Source organism: Apium graveolens, chromosome 5 (genome assembly GCF_009905375.1).
Source record: "Apium graveolens cultivar Ventura chromosome 5, ASM990537v1, whole genome shotgun sequence".
NCBI lineage: Eukaryota > Viridiplantae > Streptophyta > Magnoliopsida > Apiales > Apiaceae > Apium > Apium graveolens.
The window spans coordinates 252,348,403-252,371,923 of NC_133651.1; the positions used below are offsets into that span (position 1 = coordinate 252,348,403).

A 23,521-nucleotide genomic window follows, 5' to 3' on the forward strand; every position below is an offset into this window, starting at 1 on the left:
GCCCACTAATAATATATTGACTAATGATATGCTGCCAGGTGTCTAAAGTCTGTTCTGCTTCAAAAATAACAGTTGTCAAAAAGAGAGTATATATATGGGAATTAAAAGATTTTATAATCTTTTACCTACTTTTCTTTCTCTAATCTCTCTTATTCTCTCTCTCACTAATATTCTCTGAAGCTATTTTCTTACAGGCTTTTTAACAAACACCTTGTTTACACTCTATTTTATCACTTATCTTTCACAGAAATGGCACCCAAGGACATCATTTTCAATGAAGCTAAGTTTGTTCCTAACAACTATTTGGTTATACTGAGCAAGGGTGAAGCTCCATCATAACTTCACTTCATTCAGGACTTCTTCGCTAACTCTGAGATTGGGTATGCTTTGACCCAATCAGAAGCAATCTCTGGAACTCAAGTGCTGGAGTTTTGGAGAAGTGGTATGTATGATGATGGTGGTGCTCATGGGTCCCCAAGTATTATCTTTTCAACAGGTGAGGATCAGCATGTAGTGACTTTGGCTATAGTTTGACAGGCTTTACATTTGCCAGAAAACCGTGTCTACAGTTCAACAGTTGAGGAGCCAGCTCTTCAACAGATGATGGCCAATCTGGGGTATGAAAAGACTTTGGAAAAGCTGGGTCAATTGAAGAGACCTCACATAAGGAGGGAATGGAGTTTCTTCTTTGACTGCATCACAAAGGCCTTTGCCAACAAATGTTCTAATTTTGATGCAATCCCAATTCTCAGTCAACAAATCGGGTATGCTCTCATTAATCAAACTCATTTTGATTATGCAAGTGCTATTTTATGATTTATTGGGGATAGGATGATAGAAGATAGAAATACAGTTTACTTTGCTAGATTCTGTCAGCTTATTTATACTTTTTGTTGCTATGATGCACACCAACTAGCAAGTAAGTTAATTGAACCATCTAAACTTGCTAAGAGAGCCTTTATTGACTTATTATCTACTAATAATAAGAAGACTGTTTTGAGACCCCTCCAAATTCCTACTTCTGTCAAACAAGTCTTGGTAAATTCTGATCCAGCCACCTATGCTGCCTTATATCCTGATGTTCAACCAACCCAACCTCCATAAGCACCTTTAACAACTATACAACCAACCACCTCTCAACCTCAACCTACCATCAGAACTTACTTCCAACCATCAGCTCAATCTTCACAACAACAACCATCTGCTAAAGCATCAAGATCCAAACCTTCTAGAACAAAGTCTGTTCCTAAGTCTCCACCAAGGAGAAGAAAGATGATTCTAAGGGATGAACCAGAAGATGAGGAAGCACAGGTTCATGCATCAGAACCTGTGATTGTTGAAGCTGAAACTGTGGTTTTTCAGAAAGAAACAGAAGCTGAAGGGTCAATCCAACAGATAAATGCTGAAGCTGAGGGTTCAGGTAATTTGAAGAGAAAGAGAACTGCTAGTTCTGATGCTCAAGCAACTCCTTCACTATCAAGGAGATTGAAGAAAATGAGGGCTAGGAGGCATTTGGCTAAGCCTCCATCAGAAGATATTGAAGAAGCTGAGGAAGGGGATCAGAAATCTCTGATCTCAAAAGAGCCAATTATCATTGAATCCCTTCAAGAAACAAAAGACACTATTCCTGATACGGTGCTCAACCCTCCCGTCTCTCCAATAAAAGCAACAGATGATGCTGAAGAACAAGCAACAAGTTCTGAAATAGATATTCACAATCTAAATATTCCTACTGTTCTTTATCTGGAAGCTCCTACAACAGCTCAGACATCTCCAACTCATTCTCCAATCTTAAATGCTGAGATACCATCCACACCAATTCTTGATCAGGAACCTGAAGATCAGAATTTAGATGAGGTAGTTTCAGAATCTCCCATTGCCTCACATACACTTGTCTTATCAGAGAATGATGAGTCTTCTTCCAGTACTGGAGACAGTGTTTCTGTTGATACTCCAGCTCCCATTTTAGGAAAGGAGGCACTTATTGAGAAGTTTATTGAGCAAGCTGCTCCTATTCATTGGGAAGATACTCACAGAGGTGTGGAGTGGACCAAGAAGTGGAATGACACTGATTTCATTCCAAGCTCCAAAGTACTGGCAGACCATATTGGAAAAGCTGATGAGTTGCTCAAAAATTCTGATTTCAAGACACAACTCAAAGTCACAGCTCTGTCTACCAAAAATCTTCAAGGTCTTCACTCTGCTACTCAAGAAAAGGTTGACAAGCTTCTTGAAAAAGCTGAAAAGCTAGATATGGAGACCAAGCTTGATAAAAAGAGGTTTATCATACCTATTTCTAAAAAGGTTGAAGCAATTGAGAAAGTTCAGGAGAAGCAACAGGCCCAAATTACTGAGGTCCCACAAAATCAAGCTTCTCAGAAAGCTCAATTGGATGAAATCCAATCTTCAGTTGAACTTCTTTTCTCTCTCCTACTACCTGATGATGCCAAAAGGGGGAGAAGATAGTTAAGTCCAAATTCTCTAATACTCAGATACTGAAGAAAAGAGATAATAATGATGATGACCAGGGAAACTCTGATAAGAGTAGAGGTTAAGGTCAAGGGCAGGGCATCAAGGTTTCTTCAAGGAAACTAAATAATGATGCAAGCAAATCTTCTACTCAAAAGAAGACAAGTTCTGAAGCCGCTCAAACGCAAAATATGATAGCAAGTACTGATAATCAAAATCTGATATTAAGTTCTGATGAGCAAAGTATGATGACAAAGCCTGATGTTCTGATTCAAGGTGGAAGTCAAGACTCTCAAAAGTTTATGCAAACTCTGAAGCTAAAGGGGAAGCAGACTACAGTCTACTACAAGGATCCCAAGATTCAGACACTTGATGAGGAAATTGCTAGAATATTATTTCTGAAGCATAATCATGGAATGGATTTGGAAAATCTCAAGGAGGAAGAAGCTAGATTTAAAGCTGAAAAGACAAATTTTAAGTCTAAAGCTTCTGTTGCAAAGAAACCTCCAAGGTCTAAGGAAAAAGGCATTGTGATCAAGGAGAAGTCAAATACTGAGGCATCAAAGCCCAAAACTAGATCACAGATTAAGATTGATCCCAAAGACAAAGGGAAGGGAAAAGTTGATGAACCAACCAAGCCACTGGAGATGAAAATTTCTCAAATCCTGATAAAACCAGTGTGCAAAATGGTTCAAGTTACTGATGATACTCTTGCTGAAGATGAAGATGTTCAAAGTCTGAAAAGAAGGAAGATTTCTGAAGAATCAAAGACAACCTCTGAATGTGCTCAAGTTGTTCAGAGTGAAGAACTGCAAGCTACAACGAAAACAGCAAGTTCTGGTAAAGTTATCAAGACATCAACCTCTGACATAGCTCAAGTTGATTTAGACAAGATGAAAGTAGCTGACAAAAAGAAACTTCTATGGAAAAATGTCAAACCATCAGATCCAAAGAAAAGCCAATTACTGTCTGATTTCATGACAATTGGGTTAAATGCTAGAGAACCAGGAGACAGGGCTGGACTAGGTTCTGATGAAGCTAAGATCAAGACAGGAGTTGAAGTTGCTACTAGAGATCCATTTTTGTTAACTGACAAACCTCTTGAAGATGTTACACAAAAACACCTTGATAAGGTTATCTCTGTTCAAGTGGTACTGGATGCTCATGACAAGCACAATGTCAAGGAAAAGCTGATTCTATTTCTTGAAGATGGAAGGACATATCAGATGTCAGAATCAGATGTGCTGAACAAATCTTTGAAAGAACTTCAATTCTTTCATTATCTTTTAGAGGTAAAGTCTAATATTACCAGGAGATGGTCAAATTTTATTTTGAAGACCATAAGAGATAAAGCTAGAATTTCTGGTTCAAGGGTTACATAATTCATTCCTAATATTGTTGAAGATGATGGAAGTGAAATTTCAATGAAGAAGGATTCTGCTAAGCTTCAAGTGATACTGAAAGAGAAATGTCTATGTTACAATGAAGATTCTTCTCATCCAAGGGTAATAAGACTGGATGATGGTTTAGAAAGAAACCATATCTCTGCTCTAAGGACTGCAATCTACCATATTGGAAGTCAGGGTGAAGAGTTGAAGCAAGTCAAGACTACACTATCTCAAGTCCTGAGGATTAAAGAAGAAAAGCTGATATCAAACTTTGTCAAGAATCATTTTGGATTCAGATTGACTCAGTGAGATTGGTAAAAGCTACATGGACTGTAAGTTGTAGTTAGTTATCTAGTTAAACTCTTATTTGCATTTGTACTTAAATGTTTTTGACATCATCAAATCTATTAACTTGTATATTTTGCATAATTTACAAGTTGGGGGAGATTGTTAGATATATTTGAGATGTCATGTCTAATATGATTTGTGTTTAGTTTCCATAACTAAATAACAGGACAAATAAGGACTTACTGAAATCAGGACTTACTGGAAGTCAGAACTTAATATCAGAACTTATGGTCATATCAGAACTTAAGTGCGGGAATACTTTCAGTTAAGGAAGGAAGTTGATTTACAGGAGAAGATCGAGACTAAAACAACAAAAGATATGCATGGAAAGAGTTAGAGGACTAGAAGACTTGTAGAAGATATCTGATTGATATATTTTAGGAGACAGAATTGTATTCCATATCAATTAGAAGTTATCTTGTAACTGTGTACTATATAAACACAGACTTAGGGTTTACACTATATGTGTTATCATTATCGAGAAGATTATACATTGTAACCTAGCAGCTCTTAGTGATATTTGTTCATCACTGAGAGAGAACAATAGTTCATATTGTAACAGAGTTTATTGAATATACTTGATCTTTGTTACATATTTGTGATAAATCGATTTGATTGTATAAACATTGTATTCAACCCCTTCTACAATGTTGTGTGACCTAACAAAATATATGATCAATCTACTAACTTTAAGAGCTACTAATAAACCATAAAATTGAATCAATATCTATATGACTCGCAACTTACACATGCAATCAACATCGATACATAAAAGACTCTCATTCATACAAATTTTTTATTATATACACTGAAATATTAGATTTGGATCATAATTAAAATACTAATCAAACTATTAAACATCAACCCTTAAAAACACAAGTGATGACAAGTACATGCTTATTAGGATCAAGTTATTAACCTCCATCAACTTTTCATAATCTTCTGATTTTGATAGTTGCTCTGATTTCTCTGCATGAGTTGCCGCCGTGGTCATAATCGCCGATACTAAATTGTCGTGTTGTGTTTTCCATGCTCTGTTCTCCGTTTTCAATAGGTTTATTAGGGCCAAACTCGATAATTTGATAGAGATATGTTGGGTCTGAATTACTTACTTTTAAATTATAGATTTAAATTATTTTTAAAGAATTACTAAAATAGTAAAATTCTTGGTAGTATTGAAATTTGATAAAGAATATTAAATTAAATTTTTTAAAAAAATTATACAAAAATATATAGAAATTATATTTATTTCCATTAAAAATTATCTTACAATTAGAAAAATTCCTTAATATTAAGGGGTTTTTCGGATTATATAATAAATTATAGAGCTCTATTATACAATAAGTTACATACATTGAGATTATTTAATTTTTCAGTAATTAAATAATTTAATTATTTGATCATTTTCTTCTTAAAAGTTTAGACATAAAAGTAATGTATGTCGTATGAAAAATGTGAAACATGCGTCGTTTTTATTACAAACAAAATCTAACATTAATTAATTATCTTAAAATAAAATATCATATCGTTATATTAAATTAAATTTATAATTTATTTTTCAAAAAATTAAAATTATTGAGCACGGCAGCGTCCGCAAAATTCCCTGGCACTTCTCTAAAAAACACTAATACTCAAATCAAATATCGACGAATCTCGGCCTTGGCCTCAGTTTGTGATACAAGACCATTCCCCAACACTGTAATCTATCGTCTTCCTCTCATCAAAATATAATAGATCACGCACCAAAACACACCCCATCTCACTCTCCAATGAAATCTCGCAGTTTCACCTTCGTTATCTCTCTGCTACTCATCTCATCTCTTTTCTCCCTGCACGCGAAGGTTCATCCTCTCTCTCTCTCCCTCCCCCTCCCTTCCTCGCTCTCTCTCTCTCTCTCTCTCTCTCGTATCTGTTAGCCATTAACTATATTAACTTTCTTTAGCTCTTTCAATATAGATCTGTGATATATGCAATTGAATGTATACATGAATTTTATATGTATAGGCTGATGGAGCTGGATCAGTTTTCTTCCTCGATAGTCCATCTCATCCCTATATTCGATCTCAATTATCCTCTGCATCTACTTCTAAGGTAAAGTTTTTACTATTACTTCACTACTAAATGTTGTAAATTATTCTCGATTACTAATTTATTATGCAATTGAATTAACCTTGTTTCGCCTCCAAAAATTATAATTTTGTAGCATTTTTTAGCTTGTATTACTATTGTTATCATATGTTATGTCGATATACGATTTTATTATTTTATTTTTGTAATAGAGTGTGCAAGGGAAAAATGATTCATATACTTTAGATGAAATTGGCCTTAATATTGTGTGTGTTAAGTGTTGATTATTTACATTCACATTAAACGGGCTGGAGTAAGAACTAATTATTAAGTGTAGAATATTGTTCATTTGACTTTGGAGTGACATTGAGTTTATGTAGCCTATATTATAGGTTGCATTAGTATCTGTATTTGAACTACCCTTGTTAGTGTGGAAGTAAATTAATTAGGTCATGCTTTCTATAACCACTATATGGCAACCACAAATATATATAGTAGTCGGTATTGGCTAGTGGGATTTTATGTACCCTAATAATTAAGATTATTTAGGCTAGGTAGGGGTAACAAAATAATTTGAAATGATGGATAGCTGATTTGTTCGAAATTTTGGTTTTGGTTATCATTTTCAAATCCGAAAGAGTTTGTATTTCGATTTTAGGTATACCACCCAACCTGCCCGACAAGACCCCGAAGTAGACATACATATATCTAATATATAATTCAATATCATCATTTCAAGTTAGTACATATAATATATCAAAATAAAAGGCAAATATTTATATATAATTATTTAATTATTTTAATAGTACTCAATAGCCAATACTCATTTAGCATGGATTTTTTTTTGGCCTCATGAAAGTCACTGTTATCATTATCATCTTAATAAATTCAAGATTAGATTTGTATTATTTTAATTTTTTAGAGAAATTACCAAAAATACTATATTTTTAAAGTTTTTTTTGTGATTTTACTATCTTTTGAAAATATTTGAAAAAGTACGGTTTGCAACCAAAAGCAACCAGAGATGCAAATTCTTTTACGTTTTCTGAAAAAATTAACTGATTTTTTTTTGTTGCATTCGAGGTTGCATATGGTTGCATTCGAGGTTGCATCAGGTTGAATTGAGTTGTAAAATCGTATTTTGCAAAAATAAAATATGCATTTATATATATATATATTTGCAAAAAAACTTAAAAAAATCGTATTTTTCAAAAAAAGCTCTAATTTTTATCAGTTTGTTAGTTATTAGTTATTTGTTAATCATATGTTTATAAGGACTCGATATCTCTTTATGTGCAATATATTATATTTGACCAATTCCACTTAATCAATTGTAATTCCACATTCCCAGTTATTATATATATTTTAATTACACATGTTCTTCAATTTATAGAACATAAAAGAATATGGACTCGAATTTAAAAACCAGATCCAATCTAAAACCCTATGGTTGGATCTAAATATTAAGTTTTGAATTTATTTTTTAACATAAAAGAATATAGGTTTGAATTTTAAGATGAATATGGGAGTTTTGTTGATTGAGATGTTTTATCAAATACTTATGTTGTGTTATATTAGATATAATGAAATTTGGGTGTGGGTGTGGGTGTGGGTGTGGGTGTGGGATGAAATGAAATTTTGTACTTCTTTTATATTGAGGTCCTTTATTTTAGTTTCTTCCTCCTCAATTGAACCAGTGTTCAAATCTACAAATTTGAGAAGAAATGCTCCATTCTTTATACTACACATTTCTTGAAAAACCTCATCATTGAAATTTTGTATCTCAGTTTTTTTACTCTTCCCTTTTACCTCCACTTTTTCCCTAATATCTTTCCACAGTTTTCCATTCCATCAACACGGAGCACTAGTGTAGAAGGTAAAGTATAAATACTAGGTTTAACATTGCACGACTCATATTGCGAAGTATAGTAGTATACAATGTGTAAGAAAGACCACAACAAGCAATTTGAGAGGAATAGTGAAAAGCAAGCTTCAGAGACACGAAAGAGTGTGTATCTTTAAACATAGTATATAATTTCTTTCTCAAATATATATGCATATTACATAATTATATTTATAAAGATTAAATAGTAGTATAAGATTTGGTGGGTTCGTTAAACCTAAGGTGTGTTCATTTTACATATCTAAAAAATGAAAACTGGGCTAAACCAGAGAATGAAGCAGTTTTAACCAATTCGGTCCATTCGGACAGTATGTTCACTTTGGTCAATTTCTTCTGCCGGCTTGCTTGCCTGTAGTTGAATTATTATTAGTGCTCTTGTGCCAATAAAACTAACAGTCTTGTTATTGATTCTGCAGGCAGATTTGATGTCGCTTATGGATGTTGGTGCTGCCATGTCAGTTTTGCTAGGTTTTGCACCTTCACCTTCTCTCTCAGCAGAGAGTTCGTCTAAGGTTGGATGCTGCTTCAGCTGGTTTCTGTCAAGTTAATATTCTTTTCCAAGCTTAAGTCGTATTTGCAATTCTTGATGCAGCTAAATGAGGTTCTTGTGCCTAATCCATTTGATAGACCTCGTGCTGTATTCCTGCTAGAGGTGAAAGGAGTTGAAGGTGGCTGACCTAGTTCTGAATTGTGTAATAACTAATAAGAATATGACTTTAGGTAATGAATTAATGAATTTCACTTGTATTATTGATATATGTAGGATATGTCGCTGCTTCTGATAATGACTTATTCAGTAATGCCCTTAGAAGCAGAGTAATCTACAACAAAAATGAAGTTGACATCCATCTTCCAGGTACTTGACACTTAGTTTATATGATCTTCTGCGTATGAGAAATGGTACTGTTCATAAAATAAATTAATTGTATCACTCTTTTTTGTGAGTATATGCACATAGTTTAGTGCATTAGATTTTTAAGTCGGTCCGTGCACGGGGGAGGTGTAAGGATTTGAAACCATTACTTTTGGCCACAAGGAAAGGAGTCTTGCCGTTACGCTATCAACCACTTCAAAACTGTGCTCAAATTTTAATCTTAGTGGATACTTTGTAATACGTATTTGTAGATCAGGATGACTTATCCGTGGTCTCGCTTGATGAATTCTCGAGCTCCAACTTAGACGCAGGTTTCAGCGACAAGGAATTGAATGATTTTGTGAGTGATGACTACTCTTACATTTGTAATGACAATGTCTACAACATAATCTGTTAATCGAAATGACATTTGATGTCCCTGTACTCAGGCTTCATGGTTGGGTGGATTATATCTTGCGAGTCCCTTGAAAACATTTAACGGAGAGTTGTCTATCCCCTTGAAGAGCGGTGGTGAACTGAAGCTTGATATGTCAAAGGTTTTCAGTGATACATATTTATTTGTTATTTGTTCTCTCCACATGTCCTTTATAAGGGCTTAGTGAGAATCCAATTCTTCTCCATTCTATTTTATTTAAAGTTCTTTTTCTCTCCTCTTTGATGTGCAGAATGAGGACAGAGAATTCGTTCAAAGTCTTTTCTCCCTTATCCGCAATATTCAAAGGGCAATCGAATTGCATGAAGATTTATCTGCAAATGTGCATAACCCGGCTGAATTGATGACAGGAACTTTCAATGGCATCAAGGTAATACTAATTAGAGCTTTGAACTCTATTTATCAATGGAGTCCCGTAAGAGTGGTGTTAGTAACATTACTTAACCATATTTTTAACTCAAAAAAATGGTCTCATGCGTTGATATGATGAAAGATAAATTAGAAGATTTTCCTTTTCTTTGAACCTAATTTGGCAGTGCCTACCAAATTGAGATGTCAAAGAAGATAAAGAGTGAGTAATAATTTAGTTTAGTAATTGACAAACGGTGGTCCGGTTCTTGCTCATTTTATGAAGTCTAGTTATTTACATTTTGAAGAGCTGCTCAATGACTGAGTACAAACGTTGACACTAGCCATCAGTCATTTTCACTTGATTAGAATAAACAAGTGCTTGATAGAGTTGCAAGATTAAGTATAAGATATCAAAAATTATTTTTAATAATTTTAAAATGAAAGAACTTCATTTGCGCTTCCTTCTGCTTTTTAAAATTTCCTTGAATTATATGCAACTGATTTCAGAGTTAATGCTTTTATGTGAAGTTTGCATTTGTCATGGTCATGGATCTGTGATGTTCTCTTACAGGTTTTGCAAGAGAAATATGGAATAGATGGTGTTGCTCGTCAAGGATTGGAGTTAGTTGCCACTTCAGTGTCCAAGATATTTAATTCCTGGCAAACAGCGCACAAGGGTATGTCTGTGTTGTTTATGCAATTTTTTTCTTTTCATAACATGTCTATGAATGGTAATACTGGAGTGGACTGTGTCTACTTGGATTTGAAGAACTATTAAATTGTTATAGTACATAAAAATGATTATATTTGTTCTTAGCGTTAAAGGTAACATTTTCAGTGCTAGAATAAAAAATTTATATTCTAACATGTCTATAACCATTATTCCTTTAAATTATTAAGTAATTGTTCATGGCTAGCATAAATAATTAAATTTTAACATGTCCAATGTGATATGAAGTGCTAGCTATTACTCTAGAGTCTAGACACAATTGTTTAAAGAGCCAATTTCATGTAATGTCATGTATGCTGCCTTATTAGGTCAAATTGTTGGAGTCATCTTTTTCGAGGATTCACCTTCTTCAGAAGAGTCGACGTTAAACGTGAAGTTTACTTCACAGCCAGCAGCACGTCAACTACAGGAGAAAAAGACTGGACCTGCTACAATTATAATTGCAGAAGTGCTGCTGGTTAGACGAACCCTTGCATGGCTCACTGGAATCATTCTTTTAATTTCCACCCTCTTGGGGGTAAGTTTCTCACCAAAATATAAGTAATGAAATCTACTACTGCTGCAAGCTTCTCATTAAACACAAGTACTTTTGATTTTATAATGCAGTTCCTTTGTCAATATAAAAAAATGATACGAGTATACAACTTCCTACTATATTGAGTTACCCGTATTCGGGTTCGGGTGTCGGAAGCGGGTACGGACCCAAGTGTCGGACTCTTAGTTTTAAAAAAATTAGGATCCTTGGATATGGATCCAAAATTGGACACGGGTGCGGGGATTCAGCATATAACCTTCACATAAGCGAGATTATACCTATTTTTTATACATTACATTTGTAAATTCGTGTCTTTTACCACATAAAGTAAACATATACATAATTGTTTGTCATATTTATAACATAAATAAAAAAGATAACACGAAAATAGTAATCCATTGATATCCCTCCCTAGAATTAAGAGAATTAAGTTGTTGTGAGACCTTATAAATCATATTGAACTATATTTTATAAGGTCAAAGTGTCCGGTTTCCATCTGAAGGATCCGACTCAGATCCCATACCCACACCCATGTCATCTCCGAAGGACACGGGTATGAGGGCAAAATTGAAGGGTCCGGGTAACTTATTCAAACTGCAATACACTTCTATTATATTATGGAAATATTAATAATATTATAATCTTTACTATAAAACAGATTATTTTTCAATATCCAATTTTTTGATGACTTGTGAACTTTTTACAAGGTATAATGTTTACTTGGTCTGTTTCACAGAAATGGTCTTATTTGTGTTCTTAAGTCCTGTAACTAGGATTGATGGGTCATAAACAAAGTACTTACAATATATCATTTGTCTGTCTGATTCTATTGTCTTACCCAAGAGTTGACATAACATCACACAAGTCTACCAGCAGGAAATGATATATATTGTGATATTGGGTGTTTTTTTTGGCATGATCATATTGAGAGAAATTTCTTGCCTGTTTATAAAAGAATTGATTCTTTGGACTAAGCCTTGTCACTATTGTTTACTGGTGGTCTGTAATTGTGCAGACTTACTTTCTTTTGTATATGCCAATTACAAGGGATACACTCCTCTATTCTAATGTGAAGCTCGATTAAAGAGTCTGGAGATGCGCAGTGGGATGTTTGATCGACCAGAAGAGCCGGTTGCTACTTTTTTTTGTGCAAAGACTTTCATGTTTTGTAAATTGGTATCACCTGGAGTTTACTGCTATTGAGATAATCTATTTCCAACAACATTCTGTAAAAAATCATCATAGTTATCTATCATTTTGGCCTTTAGGATATCATAGTTGAATAAGAGGACTTCTCTATAGGTACACAGTGTGGATTCTTGTCTGAGATGGAGCCGGAACAAAGACGGAAAATAGAGATTATTTTGTTACTAATGCGAAGGCGTAAAATCTGTACTGAATAATTTGTACGCCAGTGGATTGAAAGATAATCAATAAAGTTAGTGTTGAAGTGTTATAAAAGTTTGAAAAGTTGCAACTAAAATGACCCATAAATAAAAAAAAAACACAATTAAGTTTGCCAGATTGTGTAGTGGTCTTTGAACAGTGTGAGGAAAACCAACTTTTTGACATCTCGGGGTTGGGATTTACGAATATTTGACAGAAGAATGCCCTGAAGTCTTAGGAACAATACTGGGAGCACTAAAAGCAATTATTCATGTTTAGAACTGTAAACGAACCGAACTCGAATGAATTTATAACGAACTCGGATAAAATCTTAACGAACCGAATACTGGCCGATAAGCTTATCGGACAAAATTTGTTGTCCGAATTTGAGTTTGGTAATATTCGAACCGAACACGAACTGTTCACGAACATATCGAATCGAACATGAACGAACACGGACTGTTAACATCATTTGTACTTTTTTTCTAAAAAATACTTATAAATATCATTTTTAGTGAAAAATTGTATCAAAATATTAATTATATATTTTTTCACAAATAAAATATTTATTTGAAATAATTATAAAATATAATTAATATATATTATTAATAATAAATATATTATTTATACATATAATATTATAAATATACTATTTTTTTTCGAACCGAACTCGAGCTTAACGAACCGAACTCGAACCGAACATGAACCGAACTCGAGTCGAACACCTTAAAAGTTCGGTTCGGTTCGTAAAGATTATCGGACAAGAAATGTTGTTCGAATTCGAGTTTGATAAGTTTTTCGAACGAGCTTATCGAGTTTGAACTCGAACGAATCGAATAAGTTTAACGAACACCTCGATTCGTTTACGGCCCTATAGTCCATACAAACTCTCCATCTCGTGACTGTTCGAGTAGGAATGAGCTCATTCTTCTCATTAGCAACAACTGTGATACCTCCCTTCTTTGGTACACACTGAACTGGACTCACCCAAGAACTGTCAGAAATGGGATAAATAATCCCTGCATCCAGCCACTTAAGAATTTCTTTGTTTACTACTTCCTTCATGATCGGATTAAGTCTTCTTTGCTGCTCAACCGTAGGCTTGCTACCTTCCTCTAGCAGAATTTTATTCATGCAATAAGAAGGGTTGATTCCCATAATATCTGCTATAGTCCATCCAATTGCCGATTTGAACTCTCTTAGAATCCTCAAAAGCTTCTCTTCGTCGCTACCAGAAAGGTCAGATGCAATAATAACAGGCAGAGTAGATGCATCACCTAAAAACGCATACCTCAAATGTTCAGGTAAAGGCTTAAGCTCAAGAGTAGGAGCTTTCTCAATAGATGGCTTGAGGCGTTTAGGAGTTTCGTTCAATTCCTCCATTCTAAGAGATTCAAAAGGCATATCAATCTTCCTCTTCCAAGGAGAAGCATTCAGATATTGCAATTGCTCCTCTCCTTTGTAATCTTCACTATATGAATTCCCCAATAAGACCTTCTCTAAGGCATCAGACCTTAGCAATTGATCAAGTTCTGAAGTAACTACATAATCGACCAACTCCACTTTTAAGCACTCCTCATTTTCCGTAGGAAATTTCATAGAATTGAACACATTAAAAGTTACATTCTGATCCAGCACTCGCATTGTAAGCTCACCCTTCTGCACATCTATCAAGGTTCGGCCAGTCGCCAAGAAAGGTCTTCCCAAAATTATGGGAATCTTCTTATCCTCCTCAAAATCAAGAATTACGAAATCAGCAGGGAAGATGAGTTTATCAACCTTGACCAAGACATCCTCCACAATACCTCACGGATATGTAATAGAATGGTCGGCCAACTGTAAAGTCATATAAGTTGGTTTTGGATCAGGCAGATTCAACTTTTTGAAGATTGAAAAAGGCATTAGATTGATGCTAGCTCCCAAGTCACATAAGCATCTGTCAAAAGACACTTTTCCAATAGTGCATGGAATAGTGAAGCTTCCTAGATCTTTAAGCTTCGGAGGCAACTTCTGTTGAAGCATAACACTGCATTCCTCCGTGAGAGCGACAGTCTCTAAATCATCTAGCTTCACTTTCCGTGAGAGAATACCCTTCATAAACTTTGCGTAACTAGGCATCTGCTCAAGAGCCTCAGTGAAAGGTATGTTGATATGAAGTTTCTTGAACACCTCCAGAAACTTCTCAAATTGCTTATCCAGCTTTTTCTTCTTCAGCCGCTTCGGAAAAGACGGTGGAGGATAGATCTGTTTCTCCCCTGTATTACCCTCAGGAGGAGTGTGCTCGACAGTAGTCTTCCTTGGTTCCACTTCTGCTTCCTGTTGCTCTACTTCTTCTTCAGCCCCAGCTTCTTCATTCGAAACTTGAGTTTGTTCGGGATGTGCAACCTTTCCAGACCTCAAAGTGATTGCCTTTACCTGCTCCTTAGCTTCCCTCTTCCCTGGCACTTCAGTGTCACTAGGTAATGTACCAGGTTGACGATTTAGCAAGGCATTGGCAATTTGTCCAATTTGATTTTCCAAGGTCTTGATAGAAACAGCTTGACTCTTGCACATAAGCTTCAACTCCTTTAATTCAGATTTTTCATTAGCTTGTTGTAGCTGAAGTTGCTGCCTTGGTGCATATTGCGGTTGCTGAAAACCAGGGGGGTTATACTGCTTAGATGAGTACTGCTGATAAGGCTGTTGAACCGCATTCTGAGCGTTGCTCCAGCTGAAATTAGGATGATTGCGGTTGTTGGGATGATAAGTGGCTGGAACAAGTTGCTGTGATCGCTGAAAGTTGCTCACGAACTGAGCTGATTCACTGAAAATAGCGCACTGATCAGTCTCATGGGCACCAACACAAAGCTCACAGACACTAGTGATTTGATTAACTCTATAATTAGTCAAAGTGTCCACCTTCATCGTCAAAGCCTTAAGTTGGGCAGCTATAGCAGTTGCTGCATCCAACTCCAGAATTCCTGCTACTTTTTCCCGAGTTAATCTCTGGGAAGGATTCTGGTATTCATTAGCAACCATCAGTTCAATCAATTCATAAGCTTCATTATAGCTTTTAGCCCACAAGGCTCATCCTGATGTTGCATCAAGCATGGGTCTAGAAGTAGCACCAAATCCATTGTAGAAATAGTTTATAATCATCCAATCAGGCATGCCATGGTATGGGCACTTCATTAGCATCTCCTTATACCGATCCCAAGCCTCACACAGAGATTCTCCAGTTTGCTGAGCAAACTGAGTAAGAGCATTTCTGATTGTAGCAGTCTTCGCCATAGGGAAGAATTTAGTGAGAAACTTTTGAGCAAGATTCTCCCATGTGGTGATAGACCCTGGTGGTAGAGAACATTACCATCACTTCGCTTTATCCCTCAGAGATAATGGGAATAGTCGCAGCTTGATAGCATCTTCAGTCACACCATTGAACTTGAAAGTGTCGCAGATCTCGATGAAATCCCTGATGTGTATGTTGGGGTCTTCAGTAGGAGAACCCCCAAACTGAACTGAGTTCTGTATCATCTGAATCATGCTTGACTTGATCTCAAAAGCGTTAGCCGAGATGGCTGGCCTGATGATGCTTGACTGAATATCATTAATCTTAGGCTGAGAATAGTCCATCAAAGCCTTAGAAATTACTGCTTGATCTCCCATCACTACTAAAGCTGGTTCCTCAATTTTCTCTTCTTCTTCTTCTATCTTCTCTTCATCCTCAAAAACTTCCCTTCGAACCACTACAACTTCTTCCTCGGCTTTATTCAGAGTTCTCTTACGAGACTGCGAACGTGTATGCATACACACTCGCTAGAGTACCTGAAATAAGACAAAAAAATAGATAAATAATAATGTCCGATTCAATGAACTTTAACGATCATTAATGACAAACACATAAACAAAAAAAAATTAATACTGTAGTCCCTGACAGCGGCGCCAAAAACTTGTTAGTCGCTAAACACGCGCTAATAATACACGCAAGTATACGCGTTCGCTATATAGAATTATTTCTAGTTCGTTTCCACAGAGACTGACTTTGGTTAACTAATTAATTTATGCACTTATGCAACAATGATATGGTTATTATCCAATGCTAAGACTATAACAATTTAGGGTTTTTGATTATAACTAAGAATTAAACTAACAATTATAACTAAGAGAATAAGAATGGTTGAATAAATATATATGATAAACATGGGATTCTAACTTCATTAAATACTTCATTCAATAGCCTTTATTATTCTTAACCTTAGCATGTAATGGTGATGACACTAATCAGATAACACGAAACTGGTAAACGCCAACTTTCGTTGCACGAATACCATACTACCAGACATCCACAAAATAGATAGAAGCTGAATAGACACCAATTATATTGAGACCCTATATGTCAATAAAATTTGACAACATAAAGGTTTAAAGCACAAGTTATCTATCGTGATTACTGTTAGGTCCCGAATTATCATAGAAGGGGGGTTTGAATACGATAATCACTAAATTAAAAATTCTTTCGAATCTTTAGCGGATAAAATATTTAGTGCTCGGTTAGTGGTTTCGTGTTCTTGAGAGGAATAGTGTTTGGAACAATAAAACGAGGAACAAAAGATATTCGGGGAAATATATATTCGTATATAAATCCTCGAGGGGTGTTGCTACACTCCGGTAAATAAATTAACCGGCTACAATCGAAGAACAACAAAGTTCCTAGCTACTACAAAGATTTACAAATCAAATCCTATACAATGATCTAGCTTTTGTTTGTACTAGGATTTAATTGTCGGGTAATGATTATAATGCCCCTAAGAATATACAAGAGTTAAATCGGGCATTATAACATTACTCCAGTGAGAAGTTAAACGGATAAACAAAAAGCTTGAGCTTCTCTGTAAATCAATGTTGTCATTTTCACTTCTCTTTTGGGAGAGAAGATGAACAGAAAATAATTCAGAATGAATGGCTCTCTATCTTCTGCTGCAAAGTGTAGACTTTATACACAATAAAATTGTGTGGCTGAGGATGAGTGGCTTTTGTGGCGACAAGGAGATAGCTTGTGTGGCGACAAGGTAGGTACAAGAGAGTTGTGTTGCTCTGTGGCGACAGGTTACTATTAGTACAAATAAAATTGATTACTAATATACTAACACCCCTGTGGCGACCACGGGGGTTATTAGTTCACTTTGTGAACCAACACGAAACCTCTGTGGCGACAGGTTTGTTGAAGTATATATTAAGGTACTTGAATAAAAACATGTACATGTACACGTTAATTGGGTTTATTATTTTTTTTCTTTTTCCTTTTCTCTTTTTTTATTTTCTTTTGTTTTTTTTCTTTTCTTCTTTTTTTTTCTTTTCTTTTTGTTTCTTTTCTTTTTTTGTTTTTCTATTTTCTTTTTCTTTTTCCTTTTCTTTTTTTATTTTCTTTTTAAAATTTAAATTTTAACTGAATTAATTTATTAAATAAACTTAAATATAACTTATATAAATAAACTAATTTAGATTTATAAAATAAACTTATTTAAAGTTTATAAGATAAATCATTTTAAGTTTATTAAATAAATTATATTAAAGTTCATTAAATAATTTATTTAATTTAACAATTAAACTTTGAGCTTCACCAGTCCCCTGAGCTGTTTAGCTGTATACCCCGCACACCTCTTCTCGTACTTTAACAGATAAACGTTCAATCAAAGTACGTTCCTCAACTTAACAATTCTTCTATAAATAATACCCAGATTCCTTTCACGAGCTGTTGACGCCTAGTGTAACTGGTCTGGTTCACAGACGACTAACCGCGATTCAGGTCTTCGTGTTATGGCCTTGATCAAACTGTTAAGCTTGCCTCAACTTTATCGCTTCAGACACCGAATGTTAATAAACAACTGTACTTTCACTGGACTCCTTTCTGGTACTTTAGACAACGTCTTCATTAACCTTTGTCTATACCCTGTCTTCAATTCTTCAGATTCCTATGCTTCGCACACTGTCTATCTTCAATCAATGCCAATACACTGAAATCTTCCGGTAGCACTTGTATACTGAATCTTTAATATTTCTGAAACCCTAAAAGTCTTTAACCTTTGTTTTTCACTGAGGCATGCTCATATTAATGAACTTCTTTCAGTGACCTATAGACAGACTTCAGGCTTTCTTCTAATCTTCTGATTCTTCGTATTTGCCTTGTCTTTATTCTTCCTGATTTCTTGTGTAGACGTAGTATTATTAACCTGTCCTGTTCTAGTGTTGTTATCGTGTTGAGTTATCACGTAACTGTTCATACAGCTACGCAGTCTCACCAACAATCTCCCATTGTTTGATTGTTAAATCTAACAAACAAATTAAATAGAGAGGATAACTCAACTAACAACTAGAAAAAGTAATGTACCAGGACTTGTAAATAATGCTACTGGTTTTCTGGATCAAATACTACATTTCCAGATTTCTTGAGTAACTGAAATGAAAGATGCTTGTTCCTCTAGCACTGAACTTATCTTCAAGTAGTTTCATCTTCATTTCCTTGGTTCTTCAAATCTCTGCCAGATAATACTTCTCAGTCTTGAAGTAATCATTATCAGCTTCTTTTGTACAACGACATTTCATGTTGAGAAGCGCATATCTCTCTTACTTCTCCCCCTATGAGAATCAACTTCTTAAAGGAGATCACCTTCTTTTACCACCTCTCCCATACAATAGGATCCGCAGTTAAAACCAATGGTACTCCCCTTTTGGAAAACAGCTTATCCCCTTATGAAGAATAGTGATGAACCAAACCACTTTCTCTGATTACTAGGAAATCACCTTGTGTTTACCACCTCTCCCGTACAATAGGATTCGTAGTTACAAATAACAATGGTGTGGTGTAGTGTACATGTGCTTTACCTTTTTCTTTCCTTCCTACTATTTCTCCCCCTTAGTTGAGGAATCCTCCAAACTATTATATAAGCTTTTATCTCCCCCTTAGAGAAGGAATGTATGTTGTTGTCTAAAGGAGTTCTCATATTTCACTTGGTTAGAAAAGAAATAACAAGTCATAGTCTGATCAACTATGTCCCTTTAAATGCTGCAAGAAGGACTTTACTGTTGATCATCATGTTCACCAATCTTCCCAACTCCTTATACCTCCCAACTGTGAGATCACCAATTGTGAGCTCCCAAAGATCCCGAAGTATTCTAATCCAATTTGTAAATTTTAGGTCCCTAAGAGTTAGGTTCCAATCATAAACAGATTCGAGAGTCGAAGTATCAAGAACCATGTTAGGGATAGGGAATGGAATATGGTGTTTGTCTTTCTTCCTCACTGTGAGTGTGTGATTCTGTTACCTCACATGTGTTTCACTCTTCTCTTCACTCGTGTTTACACTCATTCTCACAAGTGTATCACTCCTCTCATAGCTCTAGAATCCAACTGTACCTGCAAGGAAAATCACCTTAGCCATCCTTAAGAAGGTCACAGGTGGTGCAATGGGAGTTTGCAAATCCCCATCCTTGTTAGACTCGTCAGATTAATCTGAGTCATAATCTACAAGTTGCTAGTTTCCCTTTTAGGGTTCCAGATTTGAACTCTGGAAAGGTAAACAATGATCCAAATAATTTAGCATAAAGATCAAAGTTCCCTTCTGATGCCTGTGAAGACATTTCCTTGTGACGCATCAGGTAATATCTGAATCATTGTCAACAAGTTGTCGATCTGCACCTATGTCAGATCCACTATCCGCAGATGCATCCAGGTTTATTAGTATTGGGGAGGTAGACACTGACCACTGACATATGGTTATTGGATCAGTATCCTCTCATAACACCTGTAAAGGCAATTGGTCCAATACAGAACCTTGAATAATCGAATCTGGCCGTAAAATGGTCGAAGCTCTTGTTTCCGTCAACTCTTCCTTTGTGTGTGAAACCTTTCCTTGTGCATCAAGAATTATTTATGTTTAAGGTGGTGACACTACATCGGATGCCTTGGCCGACAGGCGAATTTCAATAGCCACACCCTGTTGAGAGGATGAATCTAGTGACTGTTTTTGTGCTATTTCAGCCATTACATCTTTTTGAGAAGATGTATGGGCAGAAGATGTATGGGGGCTAGCAGTTGTCTTTGTTTAAATACTACTCATCTTTGTAGGAGACAGAGCTGCTGGGTTGACTTCAGAACCTTCCTTATATGGTGCACTAAGGCACTTTCTCCCTCACGCTCATTTTACTTCATTTTAGGGGTAAGAGAGTGTTGGTCGGTTCTGTTTCTGTGTTTGTCTTTACAGTCTGGGATAGAAGTTGTGGGTTTTCAACCTCATGACTATCAATGAAAGAAGGCCATAGGAGGTTGAACCTGTATCACAGAACATATGGCAATATAGAGATAAAATGCACTTAAGATCTATAATGAATGAAAATTATGCATTTAATCTTTGAGAGAAATGATGTACAATAGTGATTTCACAAAGATTTAATGAAATAAGTAATCACCAATGTAAAAAGAAGTTTGATTTTCTCCTAAAACTGTTCGAGTGCACAAGTCTGTTTTTATGCCTAAAAAGATAAATGATTTGATAAGACACAGACTGATGACCTAGCAGTATTGAGAAGAGAAAGAAAGATTTTATCTTTCAATATGAATGAGTTTTTGTAAAAGCATTGATCACTTAGGGTAAAGTCTAAGCAATTCTCATTCATGTCAAAAGCTCCATAATCTATCTTTATAAGATTATAATCAACAAAATTGTTTATTGATAAATAACCTCAATAAGACTGACTATACTGCTGATTTCAAATTATAGTGAATCTGTCAGATATAGCAACTCATATAAATCCATTAGAACTTAAAATCTCACAATTATTTGCAATAAAATATTAACAATATATAATTGACTAATACTTGTCAAGTATTCTAGATACCAATAATTATGTTGCATCATATTTTAAACATTAAAATAAGATATCAATGAATTAAATACCAATTATCTATCAAAAAGACATCAGCATTCAATTTCATATATCATACAATTGTTAACTCCTAACAACTGTAATATCTCAAACAATACCGGTTCGATAAATAAAGCAACATTAACCAACATTGACTTGTTTGAAGTTCCATATACTTTGATCCACTGAGTATTGCATCTATTATCAAAGTGTTTAGGAATTTATAAATAAGTATAAAAATTATTTTAACTTGACAACATATGGTTACTTCTAAGAAAGCAATCAAACATTTTAACCATAGTTGTACTTTAAGAAAAATTTCCACACTTTCTATATTAGTATAAGTGACTGAAGATAAGCATTGATTACTTAGAGGAGTTCTAAGTAATGTCACAAATACTAATACATCACAATTAGTTCATACTTGAACTCTTAACTAAATATCATTAACTAATATAAGTCAAGAATTTACACACAATTAATCATTCTACAATCATATTCTGATTTCAGTGAATTCTTGAGATGTAAATATTGTTATATTCACTAAAGCCAAAATCTCATAATTAACTTATAACACATAAGTTAAAATCAATATACTAGATATCAATTATTGACAAATTTAGTTATAATCAATCATGCTGCTTATTTATTTTAGGTTAGTTTGAATTATGGAGCAAGTAAAATCATTGAATTGCTTCAATTTCCATAATCCAAACTACCCAAAATAAATATAGAATAAATAAATACTAAATATCTATGAGTTAGATACTAGCACTTAAATATTTTCATAATTATCTTTGAATAATCACCAATAGGATTTATGACTTATATACATGGCAATCACTCTCTGGATAATTAGTAATTTTAGAAATACTTACTAAGCATATAATTTATTGAGAGTTTTATACACATAACTTAGAAAATACTTCAACTATCAATATCAGTGATTTTAGAAATAAGCATTGGTTACTTAGAACAAAAATTCTAAATAATATCACTAATACTAAAAGTATCACAATTATTCGTACATGATACAAATAACTATGTTGCATATTATTTTAATATAATTTAAATTATGAGACTGATATAGAATGGAATTGTCTACAGTCATAATTTAAATCAATTAAAATAATATTCAAACTTAATGTTATAATACTTAACTACCACAAGTGTATTTGACATTGTAATCATGATAATCAAGATAGTAGCACTAAGTACGAGGTACTGGATTACTGATAAATTCACAAGTCCTTTAAATATTGAAAATTTAATACTTGTGAACTTATATGAAGGGTTCCTTACAAATGGGATTTCCAACTAATATGCAATGAATGGTATCCCACACTTACAAATCAGTCTTGAAAGATTAATTTTAACAAGTGATTTAATAAGTGTTTCTGCAAGTAATTCTTTGACTAAAAGACATGCTCTCAAAATAAATGATACCTGGTGTGAAGGTTCTTTGTCATAGATTTTTCACAAAATTGTTGGATTTGAGGTTGTTTCTCATCATAACAAGAAATCAATCACTTTCCACGAAGTTGACAGGTTCCTGAGATGCTTCTCCTATCACTTATGTTGACAACTTCAGAGATGCTTCTCCTATCTTTCTTACAACCTACGTAATCTATATCTATATAGCCAAACATGTTAAGCACAATATTTTTAGGGTACTTTACTCCAAGAGTTGATAGTCCCTTAAGATATCTAATAATCTTGTTAATAGCTATAAGATTGGATTCTCTAGGATCTACTTAGAACCTTGCACGTTGGCATCTTGAGAACATTACATGTTGTCTATTAGCATTTGAGTAAAAGAGTGAGCTCTTCATACCTCTATAGCTTGTCATTATACCTGAGTTGCACTGATCAAGCTTTAGTGGTTTCTGTTGGTAAGTAGTCTTGGCATGTTCAGAATCTTCCAAATTTTGCATCTTCAAAAGATCCCTAACTTACTTGTATTGCCATCATTTTTTGGTTTACTTGTGCTCCTAAAAGAACTGTTCTTTTGGCTTGCTTGAGCTCCTAAAAGAATTATTCTAATGGCTTGCTTGAAGTAATCCCAAAAAGAATTGCAACCTTTCCAACACGCTCCTCCATACCTACTCTGCAATTACTTAGCAAATAATCTTGCAC

The 23,521-nt window shown here is 34.6% G+C and overlaps 1 protein-coding gene and 1 non-coding gene across 2 annotated transcripts; both read left to right on the plus strand.

Moving 5' to 3' along the window:
* Nucleotides 1-5,838: 5,838 nt before the first annotated feature.
* On the plus strand, nt 5,839-12,399 carry LOC141725053 (uncharacterized). The gene is made up of 11 exons (XM_074527431.1): nt 5,839-6,046; nt 6,210-6,296; nt 8,592-8,687; nt 8,768-8,843; nt 8,939-9,031; nt 9,301-9,389; nt 9,478-9,585; nt 9,715-9,852; nt 10,405-10,510; nt 10,872-11,080; nt 12,114-12,399. The coding sequence occupies exons 1-11, from the start codon at nt 5,975-5,977 to the stop codon at nt 12,180-12,182; spliced, it is 1,143 nt and encodes a 380-aa protein (XP_074383532.1). The 5' UTR covers nt 5,839-5,974; the 3' UTR covers nt 12,183-12,399.
* Nucleotides 12,400-15,632: 3,233 nt separating this feature from the next.
* Nucleotides 15,633-15,739, plus strand: LOC141662746 (small nucleolar RNA R71). Its single transcript, XR_012550842.1, has one exon. It is a non-coding gene; the product is annotated as a small nucleolar RNA R71 (small nucleolar RNA).
* Nucleotides 15,740-23,521: the final 7,782 nt, after the last annotated feature.

Bases quoted from the DNA above. Each gene is read 5' to 3' on its own strand.
- LOC141725053 (XM_074527431.1), top strand. From the start codon at position 5,975: ATGAAATCTCGCAGTTTCACCTTCGTTATCTCTCTGCTACTCATCTCA. The intron at 6,047-6,209 runs GTTCATCCTCTC...TTATATGTATAG, and splicing joins TTTTCTCCCTGCACGCGAAG to GCTGATGGAGCTGGATCAGT. The intron at 10,511-10,871 runs GTATGTCTGTGT...CTGCCTTATTAG, and splicing joins CTGGCAAACAGCGCACAAGG to GTCAAATTGTTGGAGTCATC.